General features: G+C 45.8%; 1 protein-coding gene across 1 annotated transcript in view; it reads right to left on the bottom strand.

Moving 5' to 3' along the window:
• Ldlrad3 (low density lipoprotein receptor class A domain containing 3) overlaps positions 1–24913 on the bottom strand; it is a 291677-nt gene that overhangs the window by 142274 nt on the left and 124490 nt on the right. Inside the window, exon 3 of the mRNA XM_045156641.1 lies at positions 8882–9007. Coding sequence (XP_045012576.1) covers positions 8882–9007 — 126 coding nt within the window. The remainder of the gene's footprint in view (positions 1–8881; positions 9008–24913) is intronic.

A 24913-nucleotide genomic window follows, 5' to 3' on the forward strand; every position in this document is an offset into this window, starting at 1 on the left:
CGGATGTGTTGCTGATGGTACTCTTTGCTTTGGAAAGGTTTCCTGAGTCTGGCTGCCTCCTGTCCAATACCCAAGTCTGCTTGTTTCCAAAACAAGGCCAGTCCCAAGGCTCCGACAACCGCCTTTCTGTGGATGGCCCCGACTACCTCCAGGCAGTACACATCTTTCTCTTGATGCTCCCTGTGCCCCAACCTCCGCTCCCTCTTTCCGTGGTCCCAGTATGATTAAAGATGCCTGCTACTATGTCCCTGCTTCTCAGGTGCCAGGCCTGTCTGACCCCCTCCTTCTCCCTTCCCTGTGCCGGCTCAAGGCCAACTTCTCCTCATTGGGCACAAAATACAAACTCAAGGTCACTGCTTTTCATCATCTGCTCAGCCTGCAAATCTAAGTCAACTCTGTGCTGTACTGATTAAGTGTGAGCGTATGACGTATACCTAGGCTCAAACTTCAGCTCACTCAATAGCTACCTGGAACTGAGAAAATTATTTAAGTTCTCTAAGTCTGGGTTTCCTCATCTATAAAGTGAGTGGGGATAAAAAACAGTGTTGCCATAAGTTTATTAAAGTTAAATGAGATAATGCATGCAGGGAATGAATATTAGCTGTGGTTAGTGGAAATTACTCAGTGTATGCTTATAATTATATGGTGCTTAAGAGTTTGGCGGCCTGGAGAGATGGCTTAGCAGTTAAGGTACTTGCCTGCGAAGCCTAAGGACCCAGGTTCAATTCTCCACATCCCACAGAAGCTAGATGCATATGGTAGCACATGTACCAGGAGTTCATTTGCAGTGGCTAGAGGCCCTGGCGTGCTCATTCTCTCTCTCTCTAATAAATAAATAAATAAATTTTTAAAAAGGGTTTGTTTTCTTGGTTTATACCACCTGATTTGATAGCATAACTTTGTTACTTGCTAATTATATAACTATGACAAGTTATTTAACTTTCTCATGTCTTATTTCTTTAGGCATAAAAAGAGTAACAGACCTACATTGAAATTATTCACATAAAACATATAAACGTACTGTAAGTGTTCTGTAATTGCCAACCAAAGAGATTTATGTCTTGGACAATGTGTATAGTTTTCAGCCTAAGCCTGGGCCCTCATCCCTAAATCCCCTAAGGACTGTATTTTTTTGTATTTAATTACTTGCAAGCACAGAGGGGACAGGGAGAGGGGGAAAAAAAGAAGACAGAGAGAGACTGACGAAGCATGCCAGGGCTTTTTTTTTTTGTCACTGCAAACAAATTCCAGATACATGAACCATATTTGTGCATATGGCTTTATGTGGGTCCCGGGGAATCGAACCTGAGCCATCAGGTTTTGCAGGTAAGCATTTTTAACTACTAAGCCATCTCTCCAGCCCTGAATTGTATTTTTTTAAATTTTAATTTATTTATTGAGAGAGAGTGGGGGTGCCAGGTTCTTCAGCCACTGTGAACAAACTCTAGACACGTGCCCCTTGTATACATGTGTGACATTGTGAGCTTGTGTGACTATGTGTTTTGCTTATGTGGTACCTGGAGATTTGAACATGAGTTCTTAGGCTTCACAGGCAAGTCCTTAACTGCTAGTCCATCTCTCCAGCCCTGGACTTTACTTTTTTTTAACTTTTATTTATTTATTTGAGAGAGAAAGAGGCAGAGAGGGAGAGAATGGGCGTGCCAGGGCCTCTAGCCACTGCAAATGAACTTCAGACGTGTGCGCCCCCTGGTGCATCTGGCTAATGTAGGTGCTGGGGAATTGAACCAAAGTCCTTTTGGCTTTTCTGGCAAACACCTTAACTGCTAAGCCATCTCCAGCCCTCCGTACTGTATTTTAAATGGTACTCATCTTCCTGAGCTCCTCTCCCCCAATGACCCCCCACTGATAAGCCCACTTTATAGTCAGCTCCAAACTGTTATTATTTGCATATGAAGATTTCTGTCCCCCTTACTTGAGTCTAAATAGCTCAAGGATGCCAGAGTCTGCAGCTGACCCATCACTCCACCTTCTGCAGCACCTGGCGTGGTATCTAGCATGCATATTGTGGAGTGAAAAGTCTGAAACCAGTGAGAGCTGGGGTTAGTGAGCCAGGTCATGACCTATCTCTACTCCCTGGGCACATCTGAAAACCCTATAGGATCAAGACAACTGTATGTTAGGAATTTATTCTGATTGTAATGGGAAGGTGGGGGGGGGGACACTGCCTTGGTCTGCCCGTCTTCCTCATTCAGGCCTCTGTTTTAATAGTTACTTGATTCAATAATTCAACAATCACTTATTGATTACTGCACTTATTGATTAATAGAGTGCTTTATTGAATAAAGCACTCTAGTAAGCACTGGGAATAGAGTCCCTCTTCATGCAGAGACAACAGTGCAGGGGGGACAAGTAAATGAGTACCAAATAAAGCCTGAGAAGTCCTATTCATTACACGCTGAGGCTGAGCCTGCAAACGTGCTTGGCACTGGCAGTATAGCTGAATTGATAGGACTTTTGCCACTTATCAATGATGTAACTTTGTACTAAGTAACCGTCCCATGTCTCCACACTCAGTATTGAGCATATGGCGGTGGCCACAAAATGCCATCTCATCTGATGACTGTCACAATATAGCAGGGAAAGCAACACCGAGTATTGAAAAGAGTGAAATAGTGTATGTGAGTGTGCAGAAAAAGGAGTGGGTTTTCGTAGGGTGGCCATGGCTGGTCCCCTGGTGATGTGGTCTTTGTGTGAGGAAGACCAAGGGTTGGGTAGCACACACAGGAGAGTGACCCAGCCCAACTCTGGCATACCAGAAACACAGATCACACATAAGAAACTCTGACTCCTCTGGGCTGTGACTCATGGGTTGACTGAAGAGTAGAGGAAATGTGAACACTGATCTGATGTACACAGATATGGACCAGCACTATGGGATCTGTGACACACACAGCTTGTTCAGAACATTCTGCTGTTATGGGCACAGGCAGGACATCATCATCAGTGGAAGAGATACAGCCCACAACATGGTGGTCTTTCTGGACACAATTATTCTGAGAACAGCAGGAGAAGCACCCAATATCCACAGATTTCCCAGAATCATTAAATCTAATCTTCATACCTGGTGCTATGTATTTCCACAAGATGCAGATTAAAATCTATACCATCATCCCCATATTTTGCAAACCATCATACCAATTATTTTTCATGAATATACTGTGTTTATTTTTATTTTTTTTCTGTTGTAGTGCCAGGGATTCACTAGGGCCTCACAAACGCTAGGTGAGCTCTCTACCACTGAGCTACATAGCTGATACATCAGATACCCAGTTACATTTCAAAACCAGCCCACTATTTCAACAGGTTTTATTATTATTATGCTTCAAATGATTACTTTATTTGCATCAGATTTCAATTATAGTCTGTACCTATAGGGTTAACTGACCTTCGTTGCTTTCCAGCTACAGGCTCCCCTTTCCTCTATGCTCAGAATCCACTGACGGATGAGACTGGGCCCTGAAGACTGCCCCCACTCTGGGTCTTGCAAGTTGCCTCTGAATACCATCCTCAGCACACTCCTCTATGTTTGGGTTCCTATGAACTAAGCGGTTAGATTTTGAGGCTCAGGAGACCCAGCTGGGATGTGTGGGCAGAGCTCCCTCATCCCGGTGATGTGTGTGTTCTGGCTGCAGCATACTGAAGACAAACAGACAATGGTTGGTTGTCTGTCTTCTTGTGCCTCTCCATTTGGCTTACAGGAAATTCCTGTGATAGGTAAGGGCAGAACTGCACCGAATGCTGCTCGAGAAGCCTGGCTGGAACTCACACACCAGCATTTTAATGGAAAATTTGGACACACTAACTAGAGAAGAAGACCAAAGTCTGAACTGTCACCAGTGTGGCGGTGAGTACCATGTTTATCCCTCTCTTAAAGTCCTAGGAACTGCACTAAGCAAGAGATGCCAAGAAACTCCTCCCAGGCCAGGCCCCAAGCTGAACATGGATGGGCACCAGGATGTTGAGAAGGAACTCAGACAGACCACTGAAGCAGATCCAAACACCCCTGTCAAAGCAGATTATGACCAGCAAGCACGGCCCACAGAGGACTGGTAAAAGCATGCTTAGTTGGCCCAAAGAGGTCACTTACCAACTAAAGCAATTCTCCACAGAATTTAAGATCCATTGTTATACACGATAGGTAAAATGTACAGAATGGACTGCAAAACTACTTGCTGGATAGAGAATGAGGGAAATTTCAACTCAGCTGAGAAAAGACAGCCAATAGAGGCCAACACCAAGATGACACCGACCTTGGGATTACATAGCGAGGGTGCTACAGGAGCTATCATAGAAATACTCAGACGAGCAGTCACAAACACAGATGGAAAAGCAGAAAGTCTCAGCAAAGCAACAGAAGACAGAGAAAAGAACCCAAAGGAAAATTCAGATATGCAAAGTCCAGTAAGTGACGTTAAAGCACAGCAAAGCCAGACCAGAAAGCAGGGAGGCCAGCTGAAGATGATGACGGGGTGGGGGGGGGGGTGGGGGTGTCAGTGACAGGCAAATAGAAGGAAAGCAAACATCGCCTCAGGCGCTTGTGGGATGACAGCAGAAAACTGAGGCTCTGATCATCTGACTCCTGTGAGGAGAGAAGTAAAGGGGACAGTACTAAAAAAAAAAAAAAAAGAAAAAAAGAAAAAAAGAAATGCTACCTGAAAATGTACTAAGTAAGGCAAAAGACCAAAGCCTATGCTCAAAATAGGTCAAAGAACCCTGAATAGGATAAACTCAAAGAAATCCATACCGTGCACCCAACCTCATAATCTAAATGTTAAAAAATGCTGAAAACTAAGACAAAATCTTCCAAGCAGCTAGAGAAAAATGGTGTGTAATCTATGGGAAACAGATCAAATGACTATAAATTTCTGTAGACCAGAGAAGCCAGAAGGAAGAGGCACGTTTAAAGTGCTTAGAGAAGAGGACTGTCAGCCCAGAATAACGTGCTCCATAAAAACATCCTTTAGGAATAAAGGTGAAATAAAGATGTTCTCAGATTTGTGAAAACTGAGAGAATTTGTTGCCTGTCACCCTGCTCTAAAAAGCATTGCTAAAGCGAGTTCTTCAGATGGCAAGGAAGCTAGATGAAAGGAGCCTGGGAACTCGGTGGGGGGGGGCAGTCCATGGGGCAGCTACAGGCCTAACAGCATCTCCTCTGGAATCTTTCATATACAGTTGATCATTTACAGCAAAAATTAAAATCCTTTGGTTTGGGAGATGGCTCAGTAGGTGAAGTGCTTGCCTCAGTTAGGATCCCAAGTATTCATGTCAAATGCTGGGCACGTGGAGCCAGTCTATTATCCCAGTGGTGGGGGCACAAAGACAGGCTTTCCCTAGGGCTTGCTAATTAGCTAGTCAAGCCACATTGGTGAGACCCATTGAGAGATCCTAGCTCAAAAAAAATAAGGAAGACAGTGATAGAGGCAAGACACTCAACACTGACTTCGGCTGCCACACCCACATGGTGGATGTATACCCACACACATATGAATGTACACGCATGCATGCAAAAAAAAAAAAACACAAAACACTTAAAATCCTGTCTTTTGTGAGTTGGGATTAACGTAGGTTGAGGGTCATCCACTATGACTTGAGAGGCCATCGAAGCGATGCTTCACTCCCCTGGAGGTGAGTACTGACTCAGCTGTCTGGAATGACTACTAACCGCGGCTTCAACTTTCCAGGGGCTGCAGCAACCCCTGAAGGTCTTTACCTTGATCCCTTCTGCTCTAGGATTATGACATGGAGAAGGGACTCTGTAACTGTTGTTCTTCTGCTGGTTGACAATGAATAAAAACTGGACGATGCATATAAGGGGCAGGGTGTGAATGTTTGCTTCTTTCCTTTGATTGACTGGTCTTTACACTGGAATCACAATGGCAGATACAAGAGAAACATGCTAGCCTAATGCACATTGACCTTTCCTGCATGGATGCCATTTATTTACCTAGGCTGCTAAAGGCCAGTGTCCACACAGGTAAATCCTTCAGGGTCTTTATGGCAGGAAGTGTGAAGATAGCCATGTGTATGCTATTCGAATCTGTCACACTTTCTTTTCGTTGCCACTGGGTTAATTTCAGGCAAGCACCTTAACTGCTGGGCCATCTCTGCAGTCCAACCACTGGATTGATTTCATGCATGTCTGGCTACGCACACACACTTAGACACCCCCTTAATGTGTATGTTCCCATGACAGTGTGAAGCTGAGGCCAAATGGATACACAATTACTAAAGGACTAAATGAAATCTCAAAGAAGTATCTTCTTCCTTGGGAATCCAAGCACAATCCTAATAAATAAATACAGCTTCCCCTTATTCACTCACACTTTTTTTTTTTTAAATCAATTGCTCTGGGGCAGTCATGAGACTAGGAACTTTTACTAATTCTCACAAGAAGCCTGGACCCAGGCAATCTGCATGCTTAGTTTAGAGAGACCAGGAGAGCACCCAGCAGGGGCGATGTGGCATCACACACTCCAGCTTCCCTGGGGAGAGAGAACAGAAACCCAAGCCCAGAGCTGGGCTCGGGGCTACTGCCTCTGTCAGGCCCCTATCCTGCTGGGTACATGTTCCCTCCCTGCTAAGGTGGGCTTAAGTCGTTCTACAAACCCCACAACAGCTGGTGAGATGAGAGCTGAAAAATGGCAACAGGAGGAGGCACTTCCTGTGTCTCCAGTGACAGGGTACAGAAGTGACTGCTCCCCGGAACAGCACAGATAATACAAGAGAAAGCTGTTTCCTCTGCAGGGACTTAAAATAGAACCAGCAAGCCAGGAGGGGTGGCATCAATCCACCGAAACAATCTTAATGAAGTCATTGAAACTTACGGTTTGAAAATAAATTAACATAATGACAATGCATCACAACTAAGGACATTAAAGAAGGAGTGTGTGTTGTGGGAGAAGTGGTGGAAAGGCTGTAAGAGCCACACACCCCCAACAGAGATGGACAGAGGTCCTCAAGTAGCCACAATGAGTACTAAAAACCCCACTGAGGTGGGCCTCTCAGTGGAATGGGGGCAGGGAGAGGGGATATGAGTATAACCTTTCATGGAATAAAATTCAATTACAAAAAAAATAAAACAAATGAAAGGAGTGTGTTTATTAGAGGGACAGCCAAATAATTAATAATCCATTCTAATCGATGTGGTTATAGGTTGCTTTATTTCCTTCTTTTACTTTTTGTATTTTGTAAGTTCTAAGAATCAGAAGATAAAAATACTTATAAAAATACATTGGTAATTTACGTGGGTTGTGGGTGATGGGTGGCCAGGAGGGGTGATGAGGCAGTGACATCTACATGAAACCATACAGTACAAATAGGGCCATACATCTGTCCAGAAGCAAGGAAGGCACAGCACCATCAGTAAACACCAGTGTCTACCACGAACTCTGGGATTTGAACTACTGATGCAAATGCATGCTGGTGTGGGAATGTTGATGGTATACACTGGTGTGGAATGTGGGTAGCAGAGGCAGGAGTTATGTGGAAAACTCCCTACCAATACAGTCCTTCTAATTTTGTTATGACCCTAAAATTCCTTTTGAAAAGCCTTCTAAAACATATGTATAAGGTGAACCTGGCAGCACAGGCTGGTAATCCTAGCACTTGGGAGGCAGATGCAGGAGGATTGAGAGTTCGAGGCCAGCCTGGGATTTATAAGAAAAGGAAAGGAAATAGAAAATTTGCTCAGAATAGCAATCATTACAAAATCTCAGTCAGAATAAAAGAAAAGTGACCTGAGTGACCAGAGGCAGCAACAGGGATGAAGCAACCTGCTGGGGGAGAGCTGGAACATTATTAAACGTGAGGAGAGGGATGGAGAGATGGCTTAGTAGCTAAGCACTTGCCTGCAATGCCTAAGGATCCAAGTTCGATTCCCTAGTACCCACATAAACCAGATGCACAAGGTGGCACATGCATCTGGAGTTTGTGGTGTTCCCATTCACTTTCTCTAGCTGCCTTTTTCTCTCTCTCAAACCAATTAAAAAGTTTTTTTTTTTTAAGTGGAGAGAGACTTAAAGTCCATGAGGCTTCAGTGTGTGAGTCACTGTGGCTATAGGAATGGTGGAAATGAATACTGCATGTATTCAGACCAAGGAAGAATTAAGTGCAAATACAATACCATTAAGAAGCAGGGTAGGCCAGAGAGAGAGTAAGTGCATGCACGCAAGGGAGGTGGGAGAAAGAACACATTTCTGTATTGATTTTGTAGAATACTATACAGCAAGTGAAAAGAACAGGAGTACTACAGTAATAAGTTCAACAATGAGCCGGATGTGGTGGCACACACCTTTCATCCCAGTACTTGGGAGGCAGAAGTTGGAGGATCTCTGTGAGTTCAAGGTCACCCTGAGAATACAGAGCGAATTCCAGGTCAGCCAGGGCTACAGTGAGACCCTACCTCGAAAAAAAAAAAAAAAAAGTTTAACATTATCCTATGCAGATTTAAAAAAGAGTATTTTCTCATAGTGTGTATACAGTTAACAGCTAAGCATTTCTTAGGCACTGTAAATAAGCACAAGCCCATGGGGAGGAGCTGAAACAGGCGGATGGGTGTGAATGAGCTGTATGGTCCTGGATGATTTGATGTACCTGTCTACTTGCAGCTCCTGTCTGTTCGTTGTGGGGACACAACTGCACCTGCGGATGATCTGCTAAGCCCAGGGTGCCCGCAGAGGCAAGAAGTAACCCAGCAAATACAGGCTCACCAGCACAATAGGGAAGTGGTAAAGACCACCACGTGGGCAGCAGCAGATGCCCCAGAGTATGATTGAGAACCACACAGAAATGACTAGCAAAAGGGACCAGCTCAGCTGGCGGGGAGAGCAAGGATTAGCGTGTCGGAGACCCCTGTACTTACTGCAGTTCTCCTCGTCGCTGCCATCTGGACAGTCCTCGAACCCATTGCACTGGAAGCGGCCGATGATGCAGTGGATTCCGCTAGCGCAGGGGAAGAAGGTAGGACCACATTTCGATTTAGCTTTGGCTGCAGGAGGAGACACAAATGAAACCATCAGGAAAAGGAGTTCTCAGGTCACAGCCTCCTCATCTTGCTCTCAATATACAAATGAACCCTGCTGTGAATATGCAAATAAGCCCTTTGAGGTTTAGTTTTAAGTCCCCACAGTTTCTTATCATCATCATCTACCTCACATGTCCAACCAGCTTGACACCTCCCTGTAGCATTTCCCAGGATGGGAGTGGCTAATCCTGATGCTTAAAAAGTCTCCAAGGGGCTGGTATCCAAATCATACTGAACACAGGGATGAATAGGTGAATGGGAGAATGGACAGATGACTAGAACTGGCTCCTTTCAAAGCTGAAGAACCAGTCTAAATGCATTTTCTGGATATCAAAGCAGCGGTAGTTAACACTTCGGGCATGCTCGCTGTACCAGGCAACACACCAAGCACTTGGTGTGGATTTTCTCATTTGATTCACCCACCAGCCACCCAGGGCTAGCGCACAGAAAAGTGAACATGACACTTGCCAGGTAGCTTCCTGCACAAAGGCCTGCGTGCAAAGATGGGTCTTGTTTGGCGGTAGTTTGGAAATGTGGACTTGAAGAATGTTTCTACCCCTCACTCTAAGAGAGGCTCTCTGTGCCTAAATTACCACTGAGAGTTGTACAGTGTATTCGCACACATGCTTTCCCATGGAGAATATGGAGTTTGGGGCATGGTAGGCAAAGGGGGACCATGTGACCAGCAATGAATCTGGAATGAGCTTGCCTGGTTGATAGCCCTTCACATGGATGGTACAGCTCAATGCCAGGTGCAGAAAGTGCATCGTGTAGGAATCTACAGCCTGGGGACTGTAGGAAGCCTGAGCCTGGGCTCCTGTGGGCACTGCTGCCATCACCTTCAGCCTGCATTGATTCTGTTGTGCAGTCTTCTTTGGTTGTAAATCAGTCCCGAGTTTCATGAGTCTTCCCAGGACAAAGTTCTTAGTGAACCCCAACACAGACTAATGAGATGGGTATAGTTCTTTTCCCTACTCCTTGGATGTGCTGTGAAAATAAAATGATTTGCCCATGGTCACAAAGTTAGAAAACCCAGTACTGAGGTATGGCCCAGACATGCAGGTTCCAGAAGCTCTGACCTCAACAAACTGAAGGACAGGCCTCTCTGCCAAAGGCTGACACTTTCCCCACCAGAAGCCAGATTCCTGCTTTGAAGAAATCCATCATGCAGTACTGCTATACAAACAGTCTGAACAGGAACAGTTGGAACTTGGGCTTGATTTAGTGCTCCACTAAACCTAGCGACTGTGAGGGGTAATGCTCTTTCTGCCTAATGGTGCTGACTGCTCTGGGTGGTGATTCGAAGGTGTCAGATCAGGTCCACGGCTAAGGCAGGTAGCAGCCTCATCAAGCATCCTTCCCACCTCCTGTCTCACAGGCAGGACCTGTGGTCCTCTAAGAAGGAAACAGTTATTTCTTTGGAGAAAAGAAAAAAGGCAGAAAATGCTTCCATGTTCCTGCTGCCTGTACTGTGTCAGTGTAGGCAGCAGCCAAGTTAGCAGGGTGTTGAGGCCTGGGGTGGTACTGGTGGTGGTTTGAATATAAAAATGTGCTCCATGGTCTCATGTATCTGGGACTGAGCACCGTGTTTGGTCTTCATCATGCTTGGTCTTTACCTGGTGGAGCCATTGGGAGGTGGAGCCCTGCTGGAGGAGGTGTGTCACTGGGGGTGGCCTTGGGATTTTGCAGTCTAACTCAGCTTACCAGGAAACCCACTGTTTCCTCCCAGCTAACAGGTGATAAGATTTGATGCTCAGATTTCTGCTCATGCCATGATGAAATTTGTCCTCCAAATTGTAAGTCAAAATAACCCTTTATAATAAGCTGGTCAGGTGTTTTGTCTCAGCAATTGCTATGTGGCTTTCTTCTGTACAGGTGTTCATTCTTCCTAAAGCACAAGCTCAAGAGAGTTCTGGGTTCACAGTCTGACTTCCTAGACTGGCCTCTGACCTCTATGCCTTTGTTCTCTGGCACAGGAGACAGCTATGAGGGGGTTTCTTAACTCATGACATGTGGGAAAAGAGACAAAAACAAAAAAAAACCCCACCCTTCTGGACCAGCTTACTTTGGGACTTTTCTTGCTGTGAAACTTGAAAGAAATGTATGGGTAATTCCCTTTTGAAGGCATCTTGCTTTGACAAGAAAGCAATTTATAGAAAATTTATCTGGCAGAGCCCCTCCCACTTCCTGGCTCTAAGGATGTCTGAAATCAGTTACTATGTTGTAAGTGTAAGCTGTGAAGCAGAGAAAGATGAGGAGTTTTCTGGGCTTCTCTTTTTTTCTAGAAAAGAAACTGAATTCAAGCTGTTTTGGCCTTCATTGTTTTATATTTGCATATTTTTTTCAAAGCCTTATCACTACTTAACCCTCCTCATAATATCCCATACCTCATACTTTGCAAAATTTGAGTAAAGTATTCAGACCTTTATAACATGCTGAAACCTTCTAGTTATTGACCTCTCCTTTCTTTAACCATGCTACCTCAGAACAAAATGATGCCATCTAAAACTCTTCTTTTTCCAGACATACATCATTATGCTTATGTCCTTCTTAACCATTGTTAAAGTCAGGTTCACATTGCTGGTAGAAACCACCCAACCAAGAGCAGCTTCTGGGAAAAAGAGGTTTATTTTGGCTTACAGGCTCGAGGGGGAAGCTCCACAATGTCAGGGAAAACGATGGCATGAGCAGAGGGTGGACATCACCCCCTGGCTAACATAAGGTAGATCATAGCAACAGGAGAATGTGCCAAATGAGGCAAGGGGAAACTGGCTATTAACACCCATAAGCCCACCCACAACAATACACTGCCTCCAGGAGGCATTAATTCCCAAATCTCCATCAGCTGGGAATAAAGCATTCGGAACACCTAAGTTTATGGGGGACACCTGAATCAAACCACCACAACCATTCTTTAACTTATTCTGTGCCTGTCTTCTGCTTCCTGGTTCTTTCTCTAAGTCTATATATCTATTTCCAGGCTCTCTCTCTTTCTGTCTCTGGCACTGAGGAGCCGAATATCCGTCAGCAGTGAGCTAATGCTAGTAGGAGACTCGCAATGGCAACTGGCTATGTTTGCAGGAATCAGGCCAGTCCCCAGAATGTAGCGGGGCCAGAACAAGCCCCTATCCCAGCTGCCCTGCTTGCTTCAAATGTTCCTTCCTCTTTTACCCTGTTGGCTTTTGAATAGTACTACCCCCTGTGAAATTTACACCATTTATTTAAAACATGTTTCTCAAGCCAGGCGTGGTGGCGCATGCCTTTAATCCCAGCACTTGGGAGGCAAAGGTAGGGGGATAGCTGTGAGTTCGAGGCTACCCTGAGACTACATAGTGAATTCCAGGTCATCCCAAGCTAGAGTAAGACCCTACCTCGAAAAACAAATAACCATACAAAACAAACAAACAAACAAAACCATGTTTCTCAAGAAAACAGCCAATTAAAAGACATAAAGACAAGAGAAAACAAATTTTATATGTTAAGTAACATGAAAACCCAGAATATCGGGGGAATGACAAGAAAAGAAGCTAGGTTGATCTAAAATTTGTGCTTTGTTTTTTAAAATACTTATTTATTTGAAAAAGAGACAGAGAGAAGGAGGGAGGGAGAGAGACAGAGAACAGGTGTGCCAGGGCCTCCAGCCTCTACAAGTGAACACCAGGTGGCTTTACGTAGGTAGTGGGGAATCAAACCTGGATCCTTAAGCGTCGCAAGAAAGTGCCTTGGTCACTAAGCTGCCTCTCTAGCCTTAATATTTGTGCTTTTAACAGAATGACTATTCTTAGAAAATTTACATCTTCAAGACAAAGCAAGGTATGGCAGTCTAAAGTAAAGCAATGTATACTTTTCTTTAAATCTGTATCTGGGAGGGCAGCTGATGTGGGTGGGGCAACTGCTGTGGCCTTGAAAGCGGAAGCCGGTTCAGCCCTTGGGTGCCCTGGGGTATGTCCTTCCAGGCAGGGCATGTCTGTGTGAATGCAAGTGGCTGTGGTGCCTGGGAGAACACCGGGTGCTTGCTCTTGTGCCTAACACCCATGGAAAGAAGAAAATCAAACTTAAAACAACCCAGAAAGAAAACAGACAGTTTACTTCACGTTTCCCCCTTACTTCTAAGAGGAAGCCTGAGAGAAGAGGGAGGCTTATAAGGAAAGAGGTAAATTTCTCAGAAGGGAAAAAGACTACGGAGACCCTAAATAAGTAAGGCCAGAAGTGCAGGGGACCCTGAGGCAGTAGCTTCGCCCACACAGTTTTAGCCCATCTTGGCTGGTGACCTATGCAAGCTGCATCGCCCAGTTCCATACTAACTCTGGGGGTTTCTCTTTAGTCTTGATCCTGTGGGTGACCCTGCTTGGAAACCTGGGTCTTGGTTCCTTGTTCTTGATTCAGCAACACTGACTTGATTAATAATAACCAGCACAATTTTTGCCTTTTGTTTTTGGGATATATATATATATTGGTCTCTCCTCATATAAACTTTTGTTTCTCCCTCAGTAATTCTAGACTGTTGTCTTTCTAGGCTTCAATCTGGACATCCCTGGAGTTGGGTGTCCAGACCACTAAGGCAGTATTTTGAACTTGATTTTTCCTGCCTTGGACTGTGCACAAAGCTGCCTGGTTGCCATGGTGCTTCGCTTTGGGACCTCCCCCTATGTTGCTAATTGATTTTGTTTCCAGTCTTTCCTCCGTCCCAAGGCTGAGAGAAGGCTTCCACACTCAAGGCCGCCTGTGATGAGGCCACACAGGGCACCTTCCCTGGCTGGGGATCACTTCCCAAAACTGGAGAAATACCATATGAGCCCTATCATTGTCAGAAATGAGTCTAGGGTCCAAGAATGACCACACAATCTAAAGTCTGTTGGTGAAGCAATGCTTTATTCTGCAGAAAGGTGCACAGCCATGAAGAGTTCAGGCAGCAAAGCATTTCAGAAGAAAGGTTGCTGGTTTTCATAGCCTAGCGCAAATGCAGTTCCTGTGTCTCACAGTCAGAGCTCGACATCACACTCTTATGAGATTAGCTTAAATATAAAAACAATGCAGTTTCTAGGGCAAACCTAAAGCAATGGAAGATTTAGGGACCTTTTACCAAACGCACACAGAGAAGCTTGATTTCAAGGTTTGTTGACTCTTTTGCTCTGAAGGATTGTTAACTCTTTTGGTCCCCAAAATGGCTGATTCAGGAAGGGGGACTTCCCACAAAACGACGTCCGTCCAGAACTGAGTTTCTCTATCTTTAAGCCTTTGACAAAAAGACAGTCTCTCTTTCTCTCTTTCTCATCTCACAAAGCTCACCCCCAGTCTCAACAGTTCACTAGGAGGACTCTGGTAGTGGGACATTTATTCCCAGTCATGGCTATCCACTGCAGTGGAGGTACACATGGCAAAATCAGCCAAAGGCTAAGGTACTTGGAGTAAAGTCCAGATGAAACCAGGCACAAGCCTCCCAGAGTCCTCTCCCAGCAGTCCCACAGGGCCTGTGGAGTTACCCCAGCAACAAGTGCTGACCACACGTGTGCAATGTCACCCAGGGAAGCACAGAAGAGACTCTGGGTCCAGGGTTTTTTCACTGTAGGGTGGTGCAGAGGCATTCCCAGTGACTGGCCAGACTCCAGGCAGGAAAACACCATAAACCATACGATTTGTACAACACATCTAGACACACTGAACCTCTCCTAGGGTGATGGGAATCCTCTCAAAGTCCAAATTCCCAGACAATGGTCTATGGCCAACCTTTCAAGCAGATTTGTAAAGGACCATTGTCAGACCAGCCATATTAGTTCTTTCTAGGCACAGATGGGCATCTGGGGTCTTGCTGGGGGACAGGCTGCAGTGACAGAAAAGCAGAGATATCAAATTTCCAGGGTCAAGTACACTTACTAGTTGTCTTTTCAGCTACAATGTCCTGACAAAGCTCACACCTCTAACTCTCCCTACCCTGTTCACACCTCTATCACACTCAAGTCAGCCTGCCCTGCTCTGACCACCTTTTGAGGGATAAGAAATACCATCTATAGGACTTTAACCTCTGGGCTGGAGAGATGGCTTAGTAGTTGAGGTGCTTGCTTGTGAAGCCTAAGGACCCAGGTTCAACTCCCCAGAACCCAGGTAAGCCAGACGCACAAGGTGAAGCATGCGCACAAGGTGGGGCACATGCCTGGTGTTCATTTGCAGTGGCTAAGGCCCTGGTGTGCCAATTCTCATTCGCTCTCTCATTAATAGAAAACAGACTTTGACCTCTAAGCTCTTGTCTTGTATTTCCGCTTTGTACTGTGATGGCTAATCTCAACTGTCAATGTGACTGGACTGATAAGTATCTGAATGATGACTAAAACACACCTCTGAATATGTCTAGAGTACGGTCCCTGAGAGGATTAACGAGGTGGGGGCAGGAAATACCCAACCTGGATGTGGGTGGAACCATATCATAGGCTGGGAGCCCTGATAGGGTCAGAAGGGGAAGAAGAGAGCCAGTCAGCACATTCTCTCTCTCTTCTGCTCCACCACATCCTCTCTGCTGCGATGGGCTGAAATCTCTGAAAATTGATTCTCAGTATTTGGTTCAGCAATGAATAAGCCAGCACACACTCATAAATGTCAGCACCTCACTCCCCCACTGAGAATGTCACATCACCTTAGTTTAAACAAACCACGACTCCCCATCATGCAGTTCTCCAGTTTCCTGCCTAGCCCTACTCCACATGCAACTGTGTGCAGTCCTCAAGGCAGTCAAGTACCTCCTAGCTCCAGGCCTCTTGGGGGAGCAGGCTCCCACCACTAGAAATGCCTTTCTCTCAGGACTCACATGGGCCCCCTTCCATTTCCTTTAGCACTCTGCAACAGAAACCTCTCTCCACCTCAGTCTTCCTAAGCCCACCCCGCTCTGCTTCTCCCATTCTCTGGCATTATCACCCTCATGTGCAGCTGTCTGCTCAAGTCTCTGCTTTCCCATCCCTGGAACACAAGCTCCCTTGAACACATGCATTCTCCCTCTTGAAGCCGCTGTACCGTACAATGCCTGTAATTGGTGCCTAATATTTGCCAACATGTCAAGGAAATGGTCAAAGCAGAATGTGGCTTCCCTTCACTAACCGCTCAGCATGAGACAAGCAGGGGCTCTGCTTTTACATCATCTCATTACTCCCTGGAAAAGACCAGCCCACGGGTGAGGAAACTGAGGCTCAAAAGTGAAGTTCAGGCTCACTCACCCTTTCCTCACACTCCTGAGATTTCCCCGAGGCCTTGTCAAGCTGTAAAGTATTAGGCCTGGTGAGCAGAACAAAGAGAAAGGAGAGTGAAAACATGAATTATCACAACTGAAATAGCTGGCATGCAATCAGCCAGTTCTCTGGCCCTGGCCTGGTCACCTCTTTAGGAAAGGCTAACGTGACTTTTTGCCTGGTCAGAGACGCACAGTGGCTGTTTGTGCTACTGGGAGCTGTCCTGTTGTGAGTGACATTTGCACCATCACATATCTGCTAGGGTGCCTGCAAAAATGGCTCACAGACAGCCAAGCCCTGGGCAGAGAGAGGCTGGGAAGCCCACAGCTCATCATGACAATGGCTGTCCAAGGCTCCCTGCTGGCAGAAGCTGAGAGAGCTTGAGGCTGAGGAGTTCCTGACAAGCCAGGATTTTCCTCTCCCTCCCATCTCCAGCAAGGGAGATTCAGGAACCCGTAGCAGAAGGCGGAAGGTGGACAGAGTCTGCCATGACAGGTGACTCTATTCCACCAATGTAGGCATTCAGCACTGTCCAGGGATATAGTCCCCAAACGTCTGCAAAGCAGCAGCTTCCACTAGAAGCAAGACTGCAACTCTCCTTGGCCATTAGGTTTATTTCCTGACTCCGCTCCTTCCCTGCTTAAAGCCTGCTTGTCACAGTCATGACTTCACAGGTCAGTCACAGAAAAAACTGAAAGAACTAGATGGGAGTGGAGGACAGACCAGCACTGTCAACCTCTGATGTCTGCCTATGAGGACATAAACACACCACAGTGAGACAGTCTCTCAGTTGCCCTAGCTGTGAGGCAGCTGTAGCAGCAGGTAGGCAGCTTTCAGGCTGGGCAAAGAGCTTGCCACCCTGAAGGGGGGTGGGAACCCGACCTGCATGTTCACTAGACTGTCCTTTGTCTCATGTCTCCAGCAGCCAGTGACAACTGAGTCAAGGGTCAGAGACAGTCTCCGAACCACTATCTGCTGGCCTACATGACAGCTTAGTGATGCCAACACCAAGCTGTGACCTCAGAGTGTGCAAGTAGCATGGATCCATCTAATAACTAATTCTCACATTTCACAGATATGAACACTGAGGTCTAAAGAAGCAACTGGAGCCAGGCGTGGTGGCGCACACCTTTAATCCCAGCACTGGGAGGCAGAGGTAGGAGGATTGCTGTGAGTTCGAGGCCACCCTGAGACTCCACAATGAATTCCAGGTCAGCCTGGGCTAGAGTGAGACCCTACCTTGTAAAACCAAAAAAAAAAAAAAAAGAAAAAGAAAAAGGAAAAAGAAGCAACTGGACCTGACTAACGTTACACGGCTCGTTGGGGGTGAGTCTGGCCTCAGACCCAATTCTCTTGCTCCCAAGTCCAGCCTCTTTCAGTTACTCTGTGCCCTAGGCAGTGGCCTGAGGGCCACACCTGGCCAGACCCCTTACTAAGGCTCAGATTCCGGAAAGACCCCAAGAAGAGGCCAGGAAGCCAAAATCCCTTTTTACCACAAGAAGAGCCTCCATGCTGCATGCCTACAGCTCTCCATCTGCCGAGGAAGGCCTTGGCGCTGCCCATTGCTGTGGAGGATGCTGTAGGCCGTTGCCTACTTGAGTGGGTGGCCAGCTTGGGCAGCTGGACTCTGGCTCATTTTTTTTTTAATATTTAAAAAATAAATAACAAGAGAGGCTAGCTGGACTATGTATCAATACACAGCCTCTGTCTTGGTTCAGCTAGAAGAGCCATGAACTCAGCTAAGCAGACCTGCCACATTCCTCAGGCTGCAGCTACATCAGGTATCCCAGGGTCTCCCTCCCTGACCTCTGTGGTCAGCCAAATGAGCAACAGCTACTCCCCTCTGATCCCTACCCCAGGATCCTGCCAGAGTGCAGCTGAAACAGTCCAAAACACCAGCAGCAGGAGACTTAAGCGTCTCTGCAAAATTACTCTTTGCTTTTGCAAACACAAGACTTAGCTCACAGGGAAAGATTCAAACAACAGATAAATACACAAAGGAGAATTTAAGAATTACCACAAATCATTACCACCTGGGGAAGTGCCCTGCGGACACTTAAGTAAACATGCCCTGAACATGTTCAATGCTCAGCATGTGAGTCACTGGCTGAACTAATAAGTGGAGACCCAGGTATACAGCTGCCTTAAATATACCTCTGTAAGCCGGACGTGGTAGTGCACACCTTTAATCCCAGCATTTGGGAGGCAGAGGTAGGAAGATCACTGAGTTCGAGGCCAGCCTAGAAGTACAGAGTGAGTTCCAGGTCAGCCTAGGCTACAGTGAGACTCTACCTCGAAAAACCAAACATATATACATGGTGGCCTCGAACTCACAATGATCTTCCTACCTCTGCCTTCCAAGTGCAAAGATTAAAGGCGTGCACCACCATGCCAGGCTTGAAATCTGCTTTTGATTCTTACCATATATGAGATCTTTTCATGTCACTCACTACTGGTCCACAGCATCATTTTTTTTTTTTTTGGTTTTTCGAGGTAGGGTCTCACTCTAGCCCAGGCTGACCTGGGATTCACTAGGGAGTCTCAGGGTGGTCTTGAACTCACGGCGATCCTCCTACCTCTGCCTCCCGAGTGCTGGGATTAAAGGCATGCGCCACCATGCCCGGCTCACAGCATCATTTTTAATGGCTAGGTGTGATTTTACTGCGTCTATGTAGCCCCACATTACTGGGTCAATTCTGATGGACAGCTGGAGTGTTTTGATGGGCAATGCCCAATCAGATGCATTCAGTGCTGCTACACTTGTGTATTATCTCATTGAGGTATCGCCACTGAGTCAAAGCAGGCATATACATTCAGATTTTGAGGTCCTTCAGATTCTTCTCTGCCTTCTCCCCAAGGAACTGGTGTTCTTCAGACCACAGACAGTTGTAAGAGCAGCCTCCTACCCAGGATCTTACAAGATGGCCCAGCTGACCCTGATGGTGATGACTTTTCTAGAAGAACAAGGGCTGAGAGTGACCCACGGGACCCGTTAATTTTGTTGTTTGGTCCTTAGCTGCCACTGCAGTACTCTATTTCTCCCCATCTCTCCCTGTCTCTTCTCATTTCAACAGTACTCTGCAGAGTAGAGGACACTCCTGTCTGGTCAAGAAACCCATGCTTCTTCTCTTCTATTTTCCTAAACCTGCACTGGGATAGGGCAGCAATCTTTGCTGGAACCAGCCCCCGGCTTGCATGATCTCATAAAGGTAGAGTCTGCTGCTGGAAGATGCTGCTGATGCTGACTCTTGTGGGCCACACACTCCTCTTTGTCTAGGGACACATGCAGAGGACAGCTTCTAGCTCCCAGGACTGTCCACCTGTTGGTATCTCTCCAGACTCTCCCATTTTCCAGGTCAGTTTTGTAGAGAGGGAGTCAGCAAGCCAGCTTGCAAAAGAATTCCCAAGGATGCTTTGGACAGTGCCAACTCCTTGCCTCTCCGCTCAGAGTCCATGCATTTTTATTAAACACAACCAAAAGTTCCAATAAGCCGGTAAATGAAAACCACCTTGCTACAGTCCAGAAATGGCTAGAGTAAGTGGTGCACAAGTTGAGATTTATTCCCTGTGGTGAGGTGGGACTATCATCTGACTAAAGCGCTTAAAAGGGGAGGCACTTGGATGAGCAGGGTTAAGTAAAGTGATCAGAGTGGACAACCTATGTCTGAGTCCTGTTTGCTTTACAGGGATAGGGAGAGATCAGAAGGGGCACATGTGCCTTCCCTACCTTTCACCATGTGAAATCCTGGGTTCCTTTAGGACTTTGCTAGCAAAAGGCCCTAACCATATGTGTCCCCTCCAGAACGATGATCAAAATAAAATGAACCATTCTCCTTCATAATGTTACCCAGCCTCAGGCATTTCACGATAGCAACACAAAAAGCACTAATATTATCTTACTCTGATCGAATCTGTTTTAAGAGCAGATGTTTATCATTCCTTTCTTCCTGATGTTATCACTGCACATCCAGAGGACATTCCAAAATTCATAGCCACTCAGACAATGGGGGGACCAATTCTGACGCTACTGCCTGAACTGCAGCCTAACACTGTCATCCCAGACAGAAGAACAACTACAAGGAGACTACTTGCCATTTTACGGTATTTTCCAATTTTGATAAGAAGAATTGATTCTGCTTTGCACAGAAACACTATAGGTTCACATAAAAATCATTGTCTTAGGAAAACAGGCCCTTTTAGAATTTTCAAATTCTTTTTTTTTTTTTAAAGTTGGTTTTGGTCTTTTTTTAAAATTTTTTTTTGTTCATTTTTTATTTACTTATTTGAGAGCGACAGACACAGCGAGAGAGACAGGGAGAGGGAGAGAATGGGCGCGCCAGGGCTTCCAGCCACTGTAAACGAACTCCAGACGCGTGCGCCCCCTTGTGCATCTGGCTAACGTGGGACCTGGGGAACCGAGCCTCGAACCGGGGTCCTTAGGCTTCACAGGCAAGCGCTTAACTGCTAAGCCATCTCTCCAGCCCAGAATTTTCAAATTCTTAACTGGTTCTGTCAATTTTGTAAGGACTTATACTTAATCTGTGTATAATCCAAAACTGGTTCAAAGCAGAGAAAGCTGCTCTCTCTTGGCCAATGACAAAATGTTCCTGAGCACCCTGTGACCTGTTGGGCACTGTGCTGGTTCATCAGTGAAGCAGGCTAGCTCTGGCAGAGGACACAGGAGGAAGTCTGTGAGTACAATACAAGGAGTTCTCTGAAGGGGGCGCTAACAGACTCCTACTCACAACTGGTGGAGTTGTGATGTCAGAAAGGGAGTCTCAGTTTCAAGCCTGGACTCAACTGTGGGACCCCAGTTAGTCAAGAAGGAAACCCATGTTAACATTTCAGTCTGAGGCTTCACGAACGCAGTTATTCACATTCATTCACAGGTTGTGCAAATTAAGGAATGGAGAATGCTCCAAGCAAAGTGGGGAGCATGTGCACAGGCCCGGAGAAAGGAACAATGTGGAAAAGGAGGAGTGCGTTGGGAATATACTTCTTATATCAGTAAAACTAGTATCTTTTCTTGAGTTAAAAAATTATTTCTTGGGCTGGAGAGCTGGCTTAATGGATAAGGCATTTGTCAGGAAAGCCTAAGGACCCCAGGTTCGACTCTCCAGATCCCACGTAAGGCAGATGCACATGGTGGAACATGCATCTGAAGTTCGTTTGCAGTGGCTGGAGGCCCTGGTGGGCCCATTCTCTCTCTCTCTCTCTCTCTCTCTCTCTAATAAATAAATACAAACTATTAAAAAACTATTTCTCATAAAAATTGCTATGACCCAGTTTTATTTCAATTCTCTCTAAAGACCTGAGAACAAGTACTGTACAAAGGTATAAACTAGAAAGAAATCAAATTATAAAGTTCAGGTGACTTAGATCAAAGTGAACACCTCCCAGGGTGAAAATAAACAGGTAGCCATCACTGGCTTAAACTTTGCAAAGAGCAGTGAGTCTGAAATTGTTACTAGACTCAGTCCTGCAGCTCATTTCCTAAAACATCAGACTGTGCTTCCTTTTGAAATGCAAAATTGACTTCATGGTTGTGGAAAAGAAAGCAGAGAGATTTAGAAAAATGACAGATTTTGTTTGTTTGTTTGTTTGTTTTTTGTTTTCTGAGTTAGGGTCTCACTCTAGCCCAGGCTGACCTGGAATTCACTATGTAGTCTCAGGGTGGCCTCAAACTCACAGCCATCCTCCTACCTCTGCCTTCCAAATGCTGGGATTAAAGGCGTGCACCACCACACCCGGCTAACAGTGGAATTTTAAAAGCCATCTGCCTGGCTTTTCTAAGAAGTCTGTGGGAGGGAAAGCTATGCTGCTGTGGTCCCAAAACAGATGACAAACATCCCAAAAGAACAGACCCACTCCTGGCCTTCAAGCCTGTGTAAATCTCTTACTGCTGGAGTCAAGAGCCCTGTGCTTGTTACAACAGTTCAGTTCCATGTGACAGCTGGAGTAGACTCCAAATTTTATCGATCGGACAAGGCCATGTACTCTTTCTCCCTGAAATAACATGTTGGCTGTATCAGACATGAGTCAAAGAAGAACAGACACAAACTATGTGGCATACAAGTGCACAAATAAGTTATGCCATTCAAACCGCTTTACCAACAGATTCTCCGATAGGAAAGTCTTCCCAAACAGCTCCTCACCTGTGCTTAATAATGGGACATCCCCGTCTTTAATCCCGGCACGCAGGAGGCAGAGGTAGGAATATTGCAGTGAGTTCCAGGCCACCCTGAGACGACATAGTAAATTCTAGGTCAGCCTGGGCTAGAGCAAGATCCTGCCTGGGGGGGAGGGGACATCGACATCCCCAGCATATCAGAAGGGCTCAGGGTTCCCAGTGACCAGATATCCATTCCAGCTTTACTACATAATCAGAGGAGACCTAGACAAGGCAGCTCCCAGCCTCTGAAAAAGGCAGATAAAGGCCCTCCAGGCCTCATCAGTACTGTGATGATAAAGTGAGATTCTGCATGTACAGGACCCAGCATATGCTTGATACATAGTAGGGATTCAATAGGTCTCTCTACTCCCTGACCTGTTTAGTGGCTCTGGAAGCTGAGGAAAGTGAGATGGGAACCAGCAGCACCATTAGACAATGCAAGGCTCTTTCATTACCCGTAACACTAAAACTTTCCCTACCTCACTCCCGTCCCGCGCTTCCCTCAGAGATGGAGCTCAGGGCCTCATGTGTGCTAGGCAAGTGCTCTCACAATGTTACAACTCTCACCCTCTTGTGTGTTTTTTGAGGCAGGTCTCACTGTTTCCCACACGGGGCTTGAACTTAATGGTCCTCCTGCTTCAGCCCCTGAAGTAGCTGGGAATGCAGGCCTGTGCATCATGCCTGGTACTCATGCACCCTTTAGGTCACACATAGAACCCAGTGTGGAGGTTGCAAGCAAAAGAAATCAAGTGCCTTTCACCAGTTAGTCCTAGTAGTTCAGAACTGTGGGGACAGGTGTCAGCCTGCCGAGGCTCAAACCTGCTGTTGCTGACTGGGTGGGTGTATGATTGACAGTGGAGTATTCAGTATTCTCTGAGATAACCTTCCCTCATCAAGACGTGGGTACACCACATTGACTACCTTCCTCACTGGGTTACTGTGGGACTCTCTCTGGAACACAGTTATGATTGCTGCATTGTAATATATATTATGAAATGATGTAACAATGATAATATCTATAGTCAAATGTAGTGCTGTAGATGATGCATTACTATATATGTTATAGCATTATTACATAGCACTGTTATTATTAGCGCTTATTATTTTGTTCCATTTCTATCTAGTAGTGAACATTCAATCAATAAGTGGGAAATGGCCAGAATACAAAAAGACGTTTGAACAAGAGTGTGGTGCAGCCTAAGGTAGTCTGGGAGTGTTCACTAATGTCACACTTTCTCAGTGGGGCATAAAAGAGTCTTAGGAGTGTGCTGGCAAACATGGAGAAGGGAGGAACTCCTGGCAAGAGGAAGGGCATGGACAGAGCTCAGAGTTGAGGGAGGTTACAGAGAGTACCGAGAGCTGGAAGAGGCTCAGGCCCAGTCACAGTGTGGGGAAGAAGGTGAGCTGGGAGATAGGCAGGAGGGGCCTGTGCTTCTTCTCAGAGGCAGCACACATGTTTATCAAGAAAAGCAAGATGACAGATTTGTTTTTAAAAATTTTTTTAAAGATTTTGTCTATGTATGTGTGTTATCTGTATGTGTGATGTGTATCTGTATGGGTGTGTAAGCCATGGTGTGTGTGTGGAGGTCAGAGGACAACCTCCGGATGCTTCTCTTTTCCTTCCACCCCTGTGGGGAGAGTTTAGCTGATAGCACTGCAAGTTTGTGGGTTCTTCTGGCTCTGACTCTCATTACTATAGGATTACAGAAAACAGATGTCACTTTGCATCTAGCTCTACTGTAGGTGTTGAAGAGGATCGAATTTGCGCTGGTAGGCTTGCAAACAAGAACCTTTAACGACTAGGCCATCTCCCCATTCCCTAGATTTGTCTTTTGTGATGAATTCTTAGGAACTCACAAAGATATCATGAGGCAGTGTAAGTCAAGGAAGTATTTTCCATGTTATCCAAAAAGCTCCTATGGAATTGAAGAAAGACAAGGTGACACTATTATTTGGGCTTTTAGAGAAAAGACACTTTATATGAGAATTCCAAGTGTTTGTCATTGCCCTTTAAAATGATTCCATTATCAAGAATGACCAGTCTTGCAGTCAGGTTTGCATTGCTGGCAGAAATCACCCAACCAAGAGCAGCTTTTGGGAAAAAGGGGTTTATTTTGGCTTACAGACTCGAGGGGAAGGCCCACAATGGCAGGAAAAACAATGGCATGAGCAGAGGATGGACATCAACACCTGGCCAAGATAAGGTGGACAATAGCAACAGGAGAGTGTGCCAAACACTGGCATGGGGAAACTGGCTATATCACCCATAAGCCTGCTTCCAACAATACACCACCTTCTAGGAGGCTTTAATTTCCAATTGCCATCAGATGGGAGACTAGCATTCCGAACACCTAAGTTTATGGGGGACACTGGAATCAAACCACCACAACCAGGGAGAAAGGGCAACACAATGAAGCAAAGCTGAGATTAGGGGAGTCTTTACAACATGCGGGGCTTCTATCTGGCTATTTATAACCATGTCTG

Source organism: Jaculus jaculus, chromosome 8, assembly GCF_020740685.1.
Source record: "Jaculus jaculus isolate mJacJac1 chromosome 8, mJacJac1.mat.Y.cur, whole genome shotgun sequence".
Taxonomy (NCBI): domain Eukaryota; kingdom Metazoa; phylum Chordata; class Mammalia; order Rodentia; family Dipodidae; genus Jaculus; species Jaculus jaculus.